Source organism: Oncorhynchus kisutch, linkage group LG1 (assembly GCF_002021735.2).
Source record: "Oncorhynchus kisutch isolate 150728-3 linkage group LG1, Okis_V2, whole genome shotgun sequence".
Classification (NCBI taxonomy): domain Eukaryota; kingdom Metazoa; phylum Chordata; class Actinopteri; order Salmoniformes; family Salmonidae; genus Oncorhynchus; species Oncorhynchus kisutch.
In genome coordinates this window covers 72,909,361-72,927,837 of record NC_034174.2, presented here as the reverse complement: position 1 = coordinate 72,927,837, position 18,477 = coordinate 72,909,361, and the positions used below count along the sequence as shown (strand labels likewise).

At 43.6% G+C, this 18,477-nt stretch overlaps 2 protein-coding genes across 3 annotated transcripts; both read right to left on the bottom strand.

The window, feature by feature from the left end:
- Nucleotides 1–137: 137 nt before the first annotated feature.
- Nucleotides 138–9,417, bottom strand: LOC116375299 (interleukin enhancer-binding factor 3 homolog). Its single transcript, XM_031832400.1, has 15 exons — nt 9,321–9,417; nt 8,562–8,722; nt 7,954–8,068; nt 6,737–6,954; nt 5,588–5,762; nt 5,150–5,296; nt 3,414–3,506; nt 2,678–2,773; nt 2,419–2,530; nt 2,183–2,280; nt 1,808–1,919; nt 1,531–1,659; nt 1,144–1,352; nt 625–743; nt 138–273 (listed from the first exon to the last, which is right to left on the bottom strand). Exons 2-14 carry the CDS (start codon nt 8,684–8,686, stop codon nt 705–707), a joined length of 1,668 nt encoding a protein of 555 aa, XP_031688260.1. The 5' UTR covers nt 8,687–8,722; nt 9,321–9,417; the 3' UTR covers nt 138–273; nt 625–704.
- A 2,871-nt stretch (nt 9,418–12,288) lies between these two features.
- Nucleotides 12,289–18,243, bottom strand: LOC116375297 (prostaglandin E2 receptor EP1 subtype). Of its 2 annotated transcripts, none has more exons than XM_031832397.1 (5): nt 17,829–18,243; nt 15,508–15,635; nt 14,724–15,284; nt 14,050–14,310; nt 12,289–13,718 (listed from the first exon to the last, which is right to left on the bottom strand). In XM_031832397.1, the coding sequence occupies exons 2-5, from the start codon at nt 15,592–15,594 to the stop codon at nt 13,440–13,442; spliced, it is 1,188 nt and encodes a 395-aa protein (XP_031688257.1). In that variant the 5' UTR covers nt 15,595–15,635; nt 17,829–18,243; the 3' UTR covers nt 12,289–13,439. The 2 variants fall into 2 exon arrangements, with proteins under 2 accessions (XP_031688257.1, XP_031688251.1); XM_031832391.1 differs by lacking the exon at nt 17,829–18,243 and adding an exon at nt 17,408–17,768.
- Between the last annotated feature and the right edge of the window lie 234 nt (nt 18,244–18,477).

Sequence of the window (18,477 nt, the reverse complement as noted above, 5' to 3'; positions counted from 1 at the left end):
GATCACTACTTCTACTCTGAGATGCTTTGTTGATATGAGCCCCGACCTTACTGGTTATTCATCTACTGTAGTTTCCAAATCCTTGCGGAATGAATCAATAGAATTGTCCCAAACGTGCAAACCCCCGCCCATCTGCCACTGACTGACCTCCATGACGAAGCACTTGTCATGGCTGCCCCCGGTCTCAGCAGAGAGCTCGTACTTCAGGCTGCGTCTCTTCTCGTTCAGCTCCATCACTGGGTTCTTCCCGTGCTTAGTGAGGATGGGACCGTTCTGATAGTATGGAAGACATAGCAGAACAGTCAAGTCCAATGTACATCATCAACAACAACTCTATTGCAACATAAGTGCTTTATGAAAGTATACTGTGAGATTCTGGCATTTAAGACCTTGTTCTACGTACCCAGAGGCAGATAAACTCACGGATACCATTTTTTATGTTGTTACATGCAGTAGGAAGGAAGGAAGTGGTGGTTTCACAAGCTAATGCTAACTATCGATAGCGCAATGACTGGAAGTCTACAGGTACAGTAGCAATGCTTTGTGCTGCTTTATGAAAGTATGTTAAGTCAACCATTAAAAAAGTAACAGGGAAAAGCCAGAGAACATAGAGAGAATGACTACCTCGTCAGATGCCATGGACGCATCACTTGCTGTAGGTGTGGATGGTACGTTGGCTCCTCCCTCTTCGCCTGGTTCAATCTTCACATCCGCCCAGTGGGCAGGCCCAACTTCTGCAGGACCTGAGACGGGCAGGGAGAGAGAGGACTTGGTGGACGGCAGCCATTATAAACAGAGTCGATACAGACGACAAGGCATTCAATGCAAAACCAGTGGATTACATTCTTGGAGAACAACGACATAACACTTTGATGAAAGCAAGCAAAGGTTACAGAGAGAGGAGAAACACTACTCTTTCTTTCAAAGAGAGTAACATTTGATTCCAGGGACCATCTTGTGTTGTACCAGTTAACCATCATCTTAAAAGGGATAGTGCGAGATGTGTCGTGGATACCATTTCTACGTGCAGTATGAAGGAACTTGCAGGTAGATTTGCACGCTAATGCTAACTAGTGTTAGCGCAATGACTGGAAGTCTATTGGTACAGCTAGCATGTTTTCGCCTAGGCATACAACCCCTTACCTTGGCAGCTAGGTGGAGTTTGGCGGTGCGTTTGGACGGCCCTGAGGCCTCGTATGTATCGCCGTCCACGTCTACAGACATGGTGAACACCGGGAAGTGCACTGGACCGCTCTGACCCGTCAGACGGTACTGCAGACCAGGCTTGTGCTGGTTGAGACGCATCAGGGCGTTCATGGCCATAGGAGAGTCCCCGGGCTTCTCTTCTGTGGCTGGGGGAAGGGAGGGTGACAGAAAGAGAGACAGGGAGAGATAGTGAGAAAGAGATAGATGGGGGAGAAAGAGGAAGAGAGCATATCAGAACAGGAACAAATGTAACCTCCTCAGAAAGAGCCTCAATGGTAAAATAGCTACGAAATATCCCATTCGAAGACCACTTCGGATACATACACGACTTCCTAGGAAATTTTGGATATTTCTGGAACTTCTGAGACTTCCTCTTCTTGCTGTCATCTCCCCCTTTGTCCGCGGCATCATGAGGTCTCTTGGGAGGGTAGGTGGAACTGGCCAGGATCTGAGCTGGTAGGGACATAGAAAAGGGACAAGGTTCAGGAAAAGTTCAAATTCACAACACATCAAGACTACTACTAGACAGCTGATATGAAAGTCACATTTGAGAAGCATGGGACAGGCCAGGAAGATCGCCAAAAACGGAGGAGATACTAACAACCGTAGTTTCTGAGACCTGGTCCTATGGTCCTCCTTGGTTCCCTGGCAGGCAGGGAATCCATCCCTAGCACCTTGTACAGCTGTCCGAACGCAGACAACCTTAGGGCATGCTGACAGGGAAAAACAAACATAGAACACAGTCAATCACAAAAGGAAGCACATGGGAGAGAATAACACAATTGATATTCTATCTGGGGCGTGTTAAGGACGCAACATAACAGAACTTTCAGCGAAAAAAATCTTGTGTAGAACAGATATTATCGTTTTTCAAGTAGAGTAGGGAATCATGTCAGCTCCATTTGTTACAATTCTACCTGGAACGTTATAGGCATAAAAATTTCACCTAACCGAATCAAACTGAAGCCTGTTTTACCTGGGCACTCTGTGTAATGTCCTCACGTTGCTGAGTGTCCAGGTGGCTGATGGCGTCCACCTTCTCCTTCTCACAAGGGTCCTTGATACCCGGACCATCTTTGAACAACAGAAGAACATTTGAATTAGTTTAATTTGGTGGACGTCATTTCTACATTGTTCTGAGAGGTGTTCTGCAAGACTAAGCTCTATTTTCTCTATTTACCCAATACAGGTCTTTAGGGATAAAAGACTTACCGGCCATCAGGATTCCAGACGCCAAGCACTCAAGAACTCTGCGGAAAGACTCTCCTGCTCCCATTGGCCGATCGCATGTTCCAATGGCCTTCTCACACAGCAGCTCTAAAGGCTTGACAGAACAGAGAGAGAACAGTAGATAATGAATCTAGTTCAGACCTGGAGCCCACCGCTGCCACCCAATGTAATAATTTAATGTATGACATGTATATCATTATAGTCAATATTACATGTATTATAGTAGTTTGACTTGACTCACCCATCCTCTGAGTGGAGCCCAGGTGGGGACGCGGTTACACAGGTCTCTCATGATACGGATCACGATGGCGGCCGACTTCAGGTCGTTGACCTTAGCCTGAGAGAGACAAGCACGGGCCGAGCGGAGTCAAAAAGAGTGCGATATCCAACAACCTACCTACCTACCTACCTACCTAGAGCACTGGCAAATTAAATAAATAAAAGGGGTGCAATATTCCAGTAGCCTCGCGAGCCACATGATCCCGCGAGCTTACATGATGCAGGCAGCTCACGAGGCTAATATTCCTGGACAGCATAAAGGAAAAGCCTGATACGAGTCGAATTGAACCAGTTGTGTAAGTACTGAGTCAACAGGAATATTGCACCCAGAGGTAGCATAGGAAGGTTAGTGCAGTATTCCTCCAATATACCATTGGAGCCAAACACTTAATTAGGAGGGAAAGGGGATACCTAGTCAGCTGCACAACTTAATGTACTCAAACTAAATGTGCATTTAACCCAACCCCTCTAAACGAGTGATGGTGACATAGTGTGTAGGGACCCTTAAAAACAACGTAGCTACAATATCAGTTGTACTAGCAAATAACAGCAATATAGTTCCAAGGAAGACAGAATGAAATCATAGAAAACAATGAGGCATTGTGAGAGCATACAAACTCACAACTCATTATGGGACAAGGCAGAATAAAAAGGCACATTTGAACACTTTATTTGACAAGTAAAGACGGGATGCAAACCTGGAACCACTTGGCGTGGCGGAGAGATGCCAAGGCAGTTAGGCATTTCTGCCTGTCCAGAACGTCCGCCGGCGCATCGCTGTCGACCGTTAGCTTTTCTATTGGTCGATGGGTGGGATAAGAAGACAAGGTACGGTTTGACCAAGGGGGGTTTCTGTCTCGAGGCTTGGGGAGGAGGTAGCTTTTCCCAAGGCAGGACAAGGACTTCTACATCTGCATTGCTTGCTGTTTGGGGTTTTAGACTGGGTTTCTGTACAGCACTTTGTGACATCGGCTGGTGTAAAAAGGGCTTTATGAATAAATTTGATTGAAGGGGACTCCCCGCATTTATAGAGAATGGATTTACCCACCCACCCACCCTGTAGCAAAAAACTCTATGCTAGGTCTAAGTGATGAGAGTGTACTCTAGCCATCAGATTCACAGTGGGTACCAGAGCATAATATTTCTCAATATAAGGTTTTGCTGGGGGGATTTCTTAGTCTTAATGAAGCCTAGTCTTAGTACCCCTTAACTGGGTCATGCTGCTCTGCACCTTTCCGAGACAGAATGAGAGGCCAGTTGGTCAAAGGTCCAGCGTCCCTAAAAACTGACACACTAGAAGGCTTAGTAAGAGAGAATCAATCAGGTTTGGAATTACTGTACAAGGCAGTTGGAATCAGAATGCATTTGTGGTCGGCTCGGTACTGCAGCAAAACTGATAACTGCTTGGCTTCAGCTTGGCTTCCCCCAGCAACCAAATCTGGCCTTGATCCAAGACAAGGCCATTCTCTTGGAGGACGTAGCTACTAAAGCGGATTGAACTCAAAATGCCCTTTTCCTGACTTTTAATTAGATCACATTCATCCCCTTTGCCTCTCTCACATACACCCCCATGCATTACTCACTCACACACACATATTGCTCTCTCACATACACTTTCCCTTCCATATCCTTTCCTCAACCAGGCAGGTCAAAGGAAGGGTCCAAAAACATTACCTGTCATGCCGATCAGTTTTGCTGCAATACGAACCTCACGTTACACTGTTCTGCATTAAAAACACATGCAATCAAATCTATATCCGCGCATTGGCTGGCATTCTCAGAAAAGCCTTCATTTCTTAACTTGAACAATACAATTAACTGTAAATTAAGTCGTACATTACTGTTATTAAAATCACATTATTACACAATGCATTATTAACGACTAAAAGAGGCATTGTAGCGATGAAGATTGTCGCCGTTTTGTTAAATAATTACAGCGAATAGAAGAACTCCGAGCTCCAGTGAAGAACCAATCAGATTGTTTGTTCACTGGCATCGGTTCTAAAGCAGCCACTGTGCAGGTTCCACTAATCTCTATATTGACTGATCAGGTATTTAAAATGGTGTCTCAGTGTATGGATCAGTAGGGAGCTGCACGGTAACATGCTTTAAGTGAATAGTAACACATAGATTATCAGCTGTTGCTGTAGCTGATCTGAAGTTGCCTGCTGTTAAGTGCAGTCCAGCGCTGCCTACATTCAGCAAAGCACAATGTTGTGGAACATTGCAGATAGAAGTATCACACATAATATCTATTGGTGCACATATCTATCACAAATAGATCTCTACATCATATTTCTATCTGAGACGTCCCACAACGCTGTGCCCTGAACACAGCCGTGGTAGTGCTGGGTAGTCCCAGCCTCCTGGCCAGGTTGGAGGCTGGTCCCTGGGGGGGTCATACCTCCAGGTGGTTCCTCCAGGGGGTGGTAGCTCCGGCACCCTCTGGCTCAGCCTCCATGCGTATCATGGGGGAGGTCAGGTGAATGGTTAGGGTCAGGACGGGCTCCTTGATGCTCTTGATCACAATCTCCGCCTCCTCTGGGATCTGGGTGACCTCATACTTGTCCTCTGTGACGAGCTTTAGTAGAGTTGGAATGATGGGAAAATAAATCAGTTAGGATTTTGGCTTACAGTACAGAAAGAGAGACAATATTAGCATAGAGGCAGCACCTTTCACAACCAAAAATACCTTTTTAAATATAGGTCCTATTGCAACTCTCTCAGTCCCTCTCATACTCTCACTTCAAAATTACCAAAGAGAGACAATGTTAACATCATCGAAGGATATCGGTCTCCATTGGGAAAGAGGTCTTCTGAGCGCAATGGGACTTCCTGGTTGAGTAAAGGTTCAACGAAATAGATACACTACCTCAATCTGGGTGGAGAGGTTCTCAGCCACCTTCTTGAGCAGGGTGACGGTGGGTTTCTCAGTGCAGAGCAGCACCAGCTCCAGGTCCATGTCTCCCTTCAGCAGCAGGCCCTTGGCCACCAGGCCCACCCTCATCACCCCACGTAGGATACGCTCTGGAGGGGGAGCCACCTCACTGGGACAGTTGAGGGAGAACCAAGGAAATGCTTATTCAGAGACAAATGCAATAAGTAATTCTACAAGATATGAAGAAGCACACATATCCAGGATTAGATATACTGTTATCCTTCACTTTCTCTCGCTCTCTAAAAATGCATCTTGCCTTCCTATATTGAAGTATTCATGATATTTTAGACTTTTAGCAGACGCTCTTATCCAGAATGACTTACAGGAGCAATTAGGGTTAAGTGCCTTGCTCAAGAGCACCAGATTTTTCACCTAGTCGGCTTGGGAATGCGAACCAGCGACCTTTCGGTTACTGACGAAACGCTCTTAACCACTAGGTTACCTGCAGCCTAAGAGTCACATATCTTAATTGCTTGGATTAGTGAAAGTAATAGGATGTTAATCCTGCTCTCTGCTATCCAATCATGTATCAATCTGTGCTTAACAAGGAAATGATGAAGGAAGCGTTTCCAAACAAATCAAATCAAACTTTATTTGTCACATGCGCCGAATACAACAAGTGTAGACTTTAATGTGAAATGCTTACTTACAAGCCCAACAGTGCAGTTCAAGAAGAGTTAAGAAAATATTTACCAAATTAACTAAAGTAAAAAGTAATAATAAAAAGTAACACAATAACGAGGCTATATACAGGGGGCACTGGTACCAAGTCAGTGTGCGGCTGTACAGGTTAGTTGAGGTAATTTGTACACATAGGTGGGTGACTATGCACAGATGAAGTGCATAGTGAAGTGACTATGCACAGATCATAAACAGCAGTGTACAAAAGGGGGGAGGGGGGTAGAAGCTGTTGAGGAGCTTTTTGGTCCTAGACTTGGTGCTCCGGTAACGCTTGCCATGCGATAGCAGAGAGAACAGTCTATGACTTGGCTGAATGGAGTCTCTGACAATTTTATGGGCTTTCCTCTGACACCGCCTGGCATAGGTCCTGCAGTACCAGGGTCTTTGATCAGTCTTTCTTACCTCTTCTCTGCCCCCTCCACAGGTACAGGCGCCACACCGACTCCGGCCTCCACATCCAGCAGGTCGGAGACGGTCTTGAGGGCACACTCCACGTGGGAGATGACTGTCTGCACCGCCTCCAGCTCCTCAGAAGATGGGTACACCGCCGCGTGCTTCGCCATCATGTGGCGGTCGTCGCTCACAAAGATACGCATGGGAGGCGTGCGCACCGGAGGGGCCTGGAAGAGAGAAGGTAAGATGGAAAAGGGTACGTGAGATGTGGGTCGTGGTCAGTTGGGCACACAGTAAGAAAACAATTTATAAAGGAAAACTGAAATCTATGTTCTTATTGTAATAAATCAACCGGGCGTCTTGCCTTTTTGAATGCCCAGCCATCTTTAGACAGCTGTTCGTTCCACAGCACAAAATTCTAAAACAGGCTAGTTTTGTCTCTAGTCCCTCCTTATATTGGCTGTTAGATGTGAAGCAGGCTTATTTTACTTGAATGCTTTTGGGTAAAGTTCGTTAACTTTAAATAAAACATTATGGTATTAAACAGTTATTTTATTTTCATGGCAGTCTTCATCCATAATCGTCAGTTACACGGTTATACAGTTACCGAGCCAGCCCTAAGCACTGCTTTCATTTGTTCCAATGGAATAGGATGTGTGTGAATGATCTGGAAAACCAGTATGACTAGTAAGTACAAATAGACCGAGGGGAAAAACTGTGACTGGAAAATTATAGTTACTGTATCATCTACAACTTCTGCAATTACATGCCTCTTAGCAAGAGGGGAAATAAAATATTTTATTAATGGCCATCATGTTGGAAACAAATCATAGGACCATTTGTCCAACATATCAAAGTAGGTGCAATTGGCTGCTCGTGTTGGCCTATAAACAGTATGCACCGCAGAGGAGGCTGGTGAGGGGAGGACGGCTCATAGTAATGGCTAGAACAGAGTTAATGGTATTCAACACATCAAACAGTTTCCAAGTGCTTGATACCATCCCATTCACTCCATTCCAGCCATTATAATGAACCAGCCTCCTCTCACCAGCCTCCTGTGCTGTACAGGTGAATTCAAGTAGAATTCAACACAACACCTAAGGATAATTCTGATTCTCCAATCCTTGTGTTCATTCGGAGGTGACAGGCATTAGCCCGCGCTACATTCACACACACAGGGAATTTGTATTGACGTGGAGAGAAACGGTCGAGGTGGAAGTTTGAACCTCAGTTTGGGGTCGGTTCTCCTCAATCTCCTGTATGGCTGCGATGTACTCATCGTACTGCCTCAGCTCCTCCTCGTAACAGAGACAGTCATACCAGTAGCGTAGCTCCTCATATCTGGGAGGGGAGAGAGACAAAGTAGTTAGAATAGAAACCAATTACAGTACTAAGTTTACCTCTGTAGATTCAACATCGACCAATTTTGGCAGAGATTCGTGCAACATTTAGAGAGAATTGAAATGCCTTGTGTGTAGAAATACTACATTGTAGTTGTCCTAATGTAACATTATTCTAACCAGGTGGAGTAAGAGTAAATTAAGAGTTTTTCAGACATATAACTTTCAAAATACATAAATACAGCCGGTATGATGCATTTTGCACCATATAATGCAAATCCATCATACTGGCTATATTTATGTATTTTGAATGTTTTTGTCTGGAAAACTCTATATTTCTGACATGCAAAACACTTTGGGACTATATCAACAATGGACTAATAAAACAAATCGCCAAATATAATTTTAGGTGGAGTTTTCCTTTAAGGTTAGGATTGGGATGTGGACCCTAGAGCTGGACCTCATTGAAACTTCACCCTGGAGCGATACAGTACCTGTCAAAGTCGTGTGGTAGCAGGCGATGGCCTCGCTGTATCAGGCTGTCCCAGTACAGGAGCTCTTCATAGGCCTGGCGTTCGTCCCAGACTGCATCTGGCACTGGCTCTGCTGCCATAGCCATGAGCTTGTCTTTTAACTGCCACCTGTGTGACACCTGCTGTAGCCATGGTAACAGAAACACTGAAAATCACTCTCTCTACAATGCACCACCTCATGATAAACACATGGCAAAGGAAACTATATACCGTTTGTATAAGAACATTTGGTGAAACTTTAGTGTGACGTACGGCAGGCTTGTACAACACGTGACATCCCTGCGGTAACTACCTTGCTAACATCCGTAAACATACCAGGCAGTTGCACAAAAACGTGCAGGTAATATATACAATTTAAAAATCGAAGTGTAGGTAAACTATGCTAACTAACTGTTTGTTTACCACCAAATGTGTAAGCAGCTGTCCATACAGCTTTTGGTAATTTGGTTTTAAAACTAAATTAAACACGCTGCAAACCAATTGGGCTAACAGAATTTGTTTTCAACCTGCGGTGCCGACGCCATTTTTATGGCAAGATAGCTAGCATGATACTACCAGATCAGAGACAGTACCAGATGCTGTGGTTAGCAAGGTAAGCTACTATATTTTTGACGTTTAATTCAGCACATAACTGCAATTAAATGCATCGCTAGCAGAACGTCTGTGTTAATTTACAAACACTAAAGCAACAACCTTTTCTATATCGTTAAAAACACTCACCTGAGAAGGAAGGAGGCACGGTAATGTCGCGCTGTTTGGGGGCGTGGAGCTGCGCGGTGTCGCGCAATAATGACGTTTTCTTTTTTTTTTACATTGTTTTGGTTCTTCAACTCAACCAGTGGGTGGCGGCAATACACCTTTAGTGGTTGTAGTCCGCCATTGTCCCACAGATGAAGAATCCAACAACACCAGGTGCATATGAAATGTTCTGGACAGTCCTGAATTTGGCCACCTCATTCTCTTAGCTTCATGGTTCCCACCACAATTGCAACATGTCACATTTTCCTCACTTTTAAAACACATGATCTGATCTTTTCCACAACTTGGACATCTCGGCTTCTCCCTTCTGCAAACACTTGAAACATGACCAAAAGCTTTACAATGGCCACACTCCATTGGTCTTGGGATAAATGCGCTGACACTGTAGTTTATATACCCCAACTGCACTTGAGTAGGGAGAGTCTCCATATCAACAAATAAAAGAACAGATAAACTCTTTACTTTTTCACCATTCATCACACAATTCATCCGATGTGCATCAATCACTCCAGGAATATTTTTAATCTCTTCAGAATCAACTTCTCACGAGATGCCAGCTATAACTCCCTTGAGGGGTGCCCGATTCCGAAGAGAAACACACGACACTTCAAACTTATCAAATTGGGTGAGACGCAACACATGCAGAAACACAACAAATCTAAACAAGCCCGGCTCTCGTGATCCTCACAGCCTTCACTTTATCCAGCACTCTCTCCACCAGTTTGGATATCTCAAATAACACCTGGCTGCCACCTACTGTAGGCCATATCTAGGCCTACCGTAGGTGACAGCCAGGTGTTATTTGAGATATCCAAACTGGTGGAGATACAGTTGAATTCTGAAGTTTACATACACCTTAGCCAAATACATTTAAACTGAGTTTTTCACAATTCCTGACATTTAATCCTAGTAACAATTCCCTGTCTTAGGTCAGTTAGGATCACCACTTTATTTTATGAATGTGAAATGTCAGAATTAAGGAGAGAGAATTATTTATTTCAGATGTTCTCCATTCCTCCTGACAGAGCTGGTGTAACTGAGTCAGGTTTGTAGGCCTTCTTGGTCAGACACACTTTTTTAGTTCTGCCCACAATTTTTCTATGGGATTGAGGTCAGGGCTTTGTGATGGCCACTCCAATACCTTGACTTTGTTGTCCTTAAGCCATTTTGCCACAACTTTGGAAGTATGTTTGGGGCCAATGTCCATTTGGAAGACCCATTTGCGACCAAGCTTTAACTTCCTGACTGATGTCTTGAGATGTTGCTTCAATATATCCACATGATTTTCCATCCTCATGATGGCATCTATGTTGTGAAGTGCACCAGTCTCTCCTGCAGCAAAGCACCCCACAACATGATGCTGCCACCCCCGTGCTTCACAGTTGGGATGGTGTTCTTCTGCTTGCAAGCCTCCCCCTTTTTCCTCCAAACATAACTATGGTCATTATGGCCAAACAGTTCTATTTTTGTTTCATCAGACAAGAGGACATTTCTCAAAAAAATACAATCTTTGTCCCCATGTGCAGTTGCAAACCGTAGCCTGGCTTTTTTTATGGCGCTTTTTGAGCAGTGGCTTCTTCCTTGCTGAGCAGCCTTTCAGGTTACGTCGATTTAGGACTATTTTTTACTGTGGATATAGATACTGTTGTACCTGTTTCCTCCAGCATCTTCACAAGGTCCTTTGCTGTTGTTCTGTGATTGATTTGCACTTTTCGCACCAAAGTACGTTCATCTCCTTCCTGAGCTTCTCCTTCCTGAGCAGTATGACAGCTGCGTGGTCCCATGGTGTTTATACTTGCATACTATTGTTTGTACAGATGAACGTGGTACCTTCAGGCATTTGGAAATTACTCCCACAGATCAACCAGACTTTTCTGAGGTCTTGGCAGATTTCATTTGATTTTCCCATGATGTCAAGCAAAGAGGCACTGAGTTTGAAGGTAGGCCTTGAAATACATCCACAGGTACACCTCCAATTGACTCAAATTATGTCAATTAGCCTATCAGAAGCTTCTAAAGCCATGACATCATTTTCTGGAATTTTCCAAGCTGTTTAAAGGCACAGTCAAATTTGTGTATGTAAACTTCTGAACCACTGGAATTGTGATACAGTGAATTATAAGTGAAATATTCTGTCTGTAAACAATTGTTGGAAAAATTACTTATGTCATGCACAAGTAGATGTCCTAACTGACTTGCCAAAACTATAGTTTGTTTACAAGAAATTTGTGGAGTGGTTGAAAAACTAGTTTTAATGACTTCAACCTAAGTGTATATAAACTTCCGACTTCAATTGTACATACGTGGCTACCACAATTTTATTCAGTGTGGCTTGGAGTCAAACATTTTATAGGAAAGAACTATGAGTGTTATTTATTGACTGCCATGGTCGATATAATTTGCTATTTAATTTACTGACTCTAAACCAGCATTCCTTTCTTGCTCTTGTCCCATGGGAATCACATTTCGAGCATAGTTTCCAGCATCTTATCATTTGAATGAAAAAAGACCAAGTCAGACAGAATATATGAATTGTAGACAAGACTGCGGGGCCCTGAGAAATAAATAAATCAAGTGTTGGACTTAGAACTGAACAGGGATGTTTTATGAGGTGTTATGATGACCCTCAGTCCTGGTTTGCTGGGTTGGCTTGTGTTGTTGCATGTGTTTTGGGAATTTGGTGTTTTGCTGACTTTGGCCTTTCTCCAAATGTATGATTTAAAAGCTGTGTCAAATATACAGTTATGTGAGAGGAAAGTTTTCAGAGAACTACGTAGGCGGTAAGCAGGCTGCAGCATTTGATTTCTTTGCATCGTGTGTTTTTCCACCGTATATTCAGGATACTGTACACCGTTTGAACATACTGTATTATTGTAATACTGTATTTAATACCTTGGCGGAGAGGAGAAAAAAAAGGACAACAACGGTATCTAATTCAGTCAAAACATTCTTCTTTATTTCATCACATTCAATTACGTTCCATAACTTCTCTACACGTCCCCAGAGAATTGAGGAAAAGCAATAAATATTTATAACTTGTTCAATATTTGACATGAAGTAGCATTTTTATACATCAGAAGCTCAGGAAAAAATCGTAGTTCTCCTTTTACTTAACAAGCAATCTTAATCTTAGCATAACATTTACATAGCATACAACTCCGTTTTCTTGGAGTCGTTCTGGAATCGTTAGACATCGATGATGTTAAAATGTCATTGTTAAACCTTAACCAACAGACTTCAGAATAATCAAATGTAACGTTCCACAAATGAGATCCAATATGTTGAATGAATTGTGATATTCTTCTGCGTTACATTCTATTCATGAAGATATGTAGCTAGGCTTTGAACTTCTGATCTCTCAGATGAACCTGCTGATATAGCTGCACATCTTCATACGCTTCAAGCCTTTGACCTACTCACTATGCGAGTGTGTTTCTTAACTCTCCGTGTGTGGGGTATTGTGTTTCCCAACTCTCCGTGTGTGGGGTATTGTGTTTCCCAACTCTCTGTGTGTGGGGTATTGTGTTTCCCAACTCTCCATCTGTGGGGTATTGTGTTTCCCAACTCTCGGTCTGTGGGATAATGCAGACTGACTGGTCCAATAGACCGTACTCGGACACCAGGTATGTCCATACTCAATTCCTAGTTTTAATTTAAGAGATATCCAAAGGATGATGATCTTAGCTTGCCAGTCACTGTGATAAAGAAGATTGAGAGATACTGCCATGGCTGAAGAACATGTAATCCTCATTTTTCAGAGAATCGTATCCTTCACTATACGTGATAACAGAAATGTCCTCTTTTTCTGTCGGTGACCACCACAAGTACCAAGGACCACGCTCGCTGCATGATGAGTAACCTTGCCTGAGACCTAAAGAGTTGCTTTGGCTCCCTGGTCAATACTAGGCTTTAGCTTAGTGGGCTAATGCAGTCTTCTTCTGGCATTCACTCGAACACCGTCGGTCACACAGTCATATCCTGTTGACTGTATTCTTCTCCAAGCTTTTACTCTGAAAGGGGTTCCACTCCCAGCATAGCAGCACACTCCCCTTCAAATCGGCCTGGCGCTTGGTTATGATCTCATATCCTGTTAACGGGACTGTTTTCCGAGCTCTTGCTCTGAAACGAGTTCCCCTCCCACCGTCGGAGCACACTCCCATTCAAATCGGCCTGGCGCTTGGTGATGAGGTAGATCTTGCGGAGGACGGCCCGACGTAGCAGTATATAGACCCAGGGGTCCAGGATCTGGTTCCAGGAAGCCAGCCTCACGCCCATCAAATTCAACGTCTCGTAGGTGGCCATGTCAGCTTTATCAATGGAGCCCCTATAGGAGTGCATCACCGACATGAGCCCGAAGATCTGGGGCAAAAGAGAAGAGATATAATTGTTCATTGTTGTACTTTGATCCAGAAGCATCATGCAACCTATTTTTTTGGATGGGGCATTGACGGCCTAATTCGATTTCTTTCAAATAATTATGTGTAAAATAAACTATCTTGTGTATTTTCAGTGTACAAATGCATCAAACTGAAGGGGCCTGTGCTGGGTGATTTTTTTTCTAGATGTGTAGCGGGCGTAGGGAATAGTTGTTGGGTGACTTTTTTCTAGATGTGTAGCGGGCGTGGTGTGGTGGATGGAATCAGTGGCATCAGCATCTACACTTGTTCATGTCCTAGGTTGTCCCACTCACCAGCAGAGGGCTCCAGCAGATACAGGACGTGACCATGATGCCCACCAGCTGCACCACCATCTCTATATCATGGCTCTTGGCCACTGAGCGGTGACTGTGGGACGATGAGTAGCCCGATGGCCTCCGTCTCAGCCTGGCCAGAACCAGGGTCAGCCCGCTGATGGTGTTACACACCAGGGCCACCCCCAGCGACGTCAGGCCCAGCCCGGAGAAGAGCGTAACAAAGGCTACGTCCGCTTCCTGGGTGTCGTTAGCTAAGACCTTGATGAAGGAGAAGACAGACATTTAGTCGTTGTTGTATATAACTCTGTACTTTAGCCTGTCTTATTGTACACTAGTGTTATTTCTATGAAGCTTTTTGTGCCTCCAAAAAAATCCCATTCACTTTAATGGTGGTAGTTTTACTAAACGTCACATTGTTTAAATAACTGCCATAGAACTTTGAGAATGTTCAACCTAAAGCATTAGGGGAGCTCAGTATCTGGCTCGAATTGAATTAAATCAATAAATAATACATAAAAAACAGCATCTTTTTTAATTACTTCTTAATAAACGGAGGAGTATAAGCTATTTATTTCAAACGTTTTTCCGTTTCTTCATTTTTTTAAATGAAAATCACTTTCTGAAGTGACAGCTGTCAATTCTAATTGACCCCAACGCTGCTGGTTACTGACCTTGATAAAACACCAGCTGTTGGGGTGCTGGTAGGTGTATGAACCCAGCTGGAAACAGGGCAGCAGGGCCACGCAGAGGGCCACCAGCCAGATACCAGAGAGGGACAGCTTGGTACGGGTGGTGGTAACTAAGGAGGAGTGGAGCAGTGGCTGCGTGACACCCAGACAGCGCTCGGCGGCCATCGCACAGCCCAGGAACAGCGGGCACAGACCGAAGAACACCATAGATCCACCCAGGAACTGGCACATGGGGTCGGTCGAGCCGTTTGAGGAAGCGGCGACCGCCTCGGGGAACACCCCTCCGGAGAGGTAAAGCCGGAGGACCAGCGCTCCCGGGATGATGTGCCCAAAAAAGTCTGTGAGTACCAGGGAGCTGGCGAAGAGGAGGAAGGTGGCTTTGGAGCGTCGGCGCTGGTGGGAGTAGGCGTTGGCCAGGATGAACAAAGCCACGATGTTGGAGATGACGCCCAGGGTCATGGAGAGAGCGGCTGCAATCGGGCCTCCGGACATAGGCCTGTCCGAGGTGAGGTTCCCCTGGTGAGCCAGACTCTCCATTTCCACCTATACAATATGCAATATGCAATACAACTTTATGTCCAATCACAATCTGAACTGTGTCTTTGTGCTGTCTTATTTTATCCAGACCACCGGACATCACACATAAACACACACACACACACAGAAGTGAAACCAGCCTCCCTCCGTTAGCTAGTTCTGGCCCCCGGGACTTTAACCAGTGACCTTCCGGTTACTGTTCCACTTCTCTAATATCTGGCCTACCTACCATATCCGTGTCCCACTGGCTGAGGTTGGAGAGGGGGTCGAGGGCGCCCGGGGGCCCGGAGAGGTTGTAGTGATTCATGGCTAGCATCACTGGGCTTTGAAGGTCAGGAACCCCATCACTGAGAGAGGCTGGGAAGAGAAGGAGAGAGACAATATGATTATAGTGGTATTTCAGGCTTCAATGACCTGTAAGTAACATGGGGGAATGGGGTCATCGTATAGGTAGCAATATAAATGGAAAACACACACAGTCAATACTGGAATTCAGACTCTCAAGTTTCAGCAACACATGTCTTCTTCCCTATCTAGCTAACTACTAGCTATAACATATCATGACGATGAGGAACTCATGAATGACACCACAGAATCAGATGTGTCCAAATTCACACTGTTCTCTGTCCTATTTAACCCACATAGATAGAATATGCTTTAAAGCCCCTTTAAACTTAAACTTGACAAAAAATAGCTATTTGCACCTCAGAGAACATCTGTACCTTCAATACTGTTTGCATTGATTCTCCACACATCCAACCCTTACACACAAGCACAAACACACAAGCACACATAAACACACACACACACACACACACACACTTAACACTGCTGTTCTATTATATACCATTTATTCAACTGCACAACCAAGACACTCTCCACTTTATATTTGTAACACAGTCCTACTTGACATAACACATTCATTATCTATACTGTATATTATATTGTGTACATATCAGTTTTACTATGAATACTGCCTTCCTCTAATTACTCATTATTTTGTATTTACTTTTTATTGATATTGTACTGCAATGTTGAGCGTCTATCACGCAATCATTTCACTTCAACCTTTATACCTGCTGTAAACTGTGTACATGACGAATGATGATTTTACTTGATTTTAAATGTTTATTTGAGGTAATAACGCCTAACCCCTAACCACAGGTCTAGGATCAGCTCATTCTACCCCAATTCCCAACATAACTATTAAGGAATCATTAAACAATATCTGATCCTGTATCAGCGGTTAGAGACAGCTTCCACCTAATCCCACAAAACAGCTGCTCAATTCACACTACGGTTGTACAATTGAAAAACAACGCATTTGACACAATAGTTGTGATACAACTGATATTTTTGTGATACAACTGACAGATGGTTGTCTGCACACAAATATAGACACAACCATTCTGCAGTGTCTCCACACACTGGTGTAATGACTTTTCTGCTGAAAAACTCTCTGTTGTATCACACAATCTGTTGTACATTAGTCATACGCCGCTGACGGGTTAGAACTAAGGGCAAGTTATAACAGTTCCCTGTTGACAAGCACACAACTATTGAGACACATTCCATGAGCAGCTTCAATCCCTCTGGCTCTATTCTAGATCAGGGAGGCGGCAGGCAACACACGTTCTCGGTCTCTCTCTCTTGACAAAATGGTTTCCTCACATTGACACTTGTCTTTGGGAAGCATGGAAACATGGACATCACATTGAGGTGATGGTTCTTTTTAAACCGCCTCAAATGGTCTGCGTTCGTTGGTGTAAAAGTAGACTTTCAAGCAATACATCTTCAGCAAAAACACACATTTCTGACAAGTCTACACATGTGTTTGTGCTTCAACCGTGTGTCTATATTGTATTGATGTGGCAGACAGTCTAGAGGCTATGTTTCTAATACAGATCTGTCTGTTTTATTCACTGGTCTAATGTCACTGATAGAGGTGATATATGCTGCCAAGATTATTCTACCCAACTCATTGAATAACTCGCTGTTCTATTCTACTCAATTATATTCTATTATTGTCTGTTCTACTATAGTAAAAACAAATCCCAACAGGTCGTTTTGCACCTGTTTACATTCAGCATAAATGCATATATGCGTCATGAATAGACCTACATACTCACTAAACTTGAGGAAAACAGTTCTCCAGGCACAGCTCATCCTTACGGTAAATGCAACATTTCGTATCAAGTCACTGAGGATGAAACAGAAAACATCCAAAGACATTTTCTGGGTTGACCTTTCACCTTTCACTATCATCCTAATCACCCTACTCAATGACTAATGATGACCTTATCACCGAGTCACCCTGTAATTATTATTGAGTTGACGGTGTGTTTAGCTATTTTGAATATGCACTACCATGCCAAACATACCACTGACATGTCTTTGTGGCTCTGAAACATTCTTAGCATCATTTCTTTGAGGAGGGTTATTTTTTTCCAAACCTGTCCATTTGCTTACCCTTTATTAATACTGTTGCCATACACAAAAATAAAAAGCCATAATAATTATGATAAGAAAATATTTAATGAATAACATTACCATTACAGATAGGGATGAATAATTCCAGTCAATGGTGATGTCCACCCTGTGAACGGAATAGTCCGCGGTGTTATTCTAAATCCAGATTGCAGATAGATATACAGGTATCTATATAATCCAAAGAAACCGTTGAAAACGAAACACATTCACAAGTCTTCCTAAACCGAGTGGGGCAGAATAAAAGTACTCTAAAAGAAGAACCATTGTTCTATGATATCTCTTCGGCAGGATGATGCCATTGAGTTCATATTCCCCACTGTTCTCCGAAAACAAATGTTCAACAACTTCCCAACAGAATTGCCTTCCTCGCTTTTAAATCCGTTTGATTGGAGTTTCATGACCAGAGAGTGAGCGCGAGGAATATTCCAGTGCTGCGGATAGGCTGTACCGCAGGTTCTCTGACGCGTGCTTCTCAATAGCGTTTTATATAGCGCCGTGTCCTAATGGATAGGTAGCCCATGGGCGGCCCCGTGAGTCAAGTTTAAGTGATATTATTTTCAGACATAGAAGAACACTTTTTCATGTCATTTGTCCATGTTTACATGCACGTTTTACGATCACTGTTAAACTAGGCTACTGTAGTCAATGTGAGTCACATTACTTTTGAATGTCAGTCTGTATATCCATGGTTCAGGAAATAATAACTCAA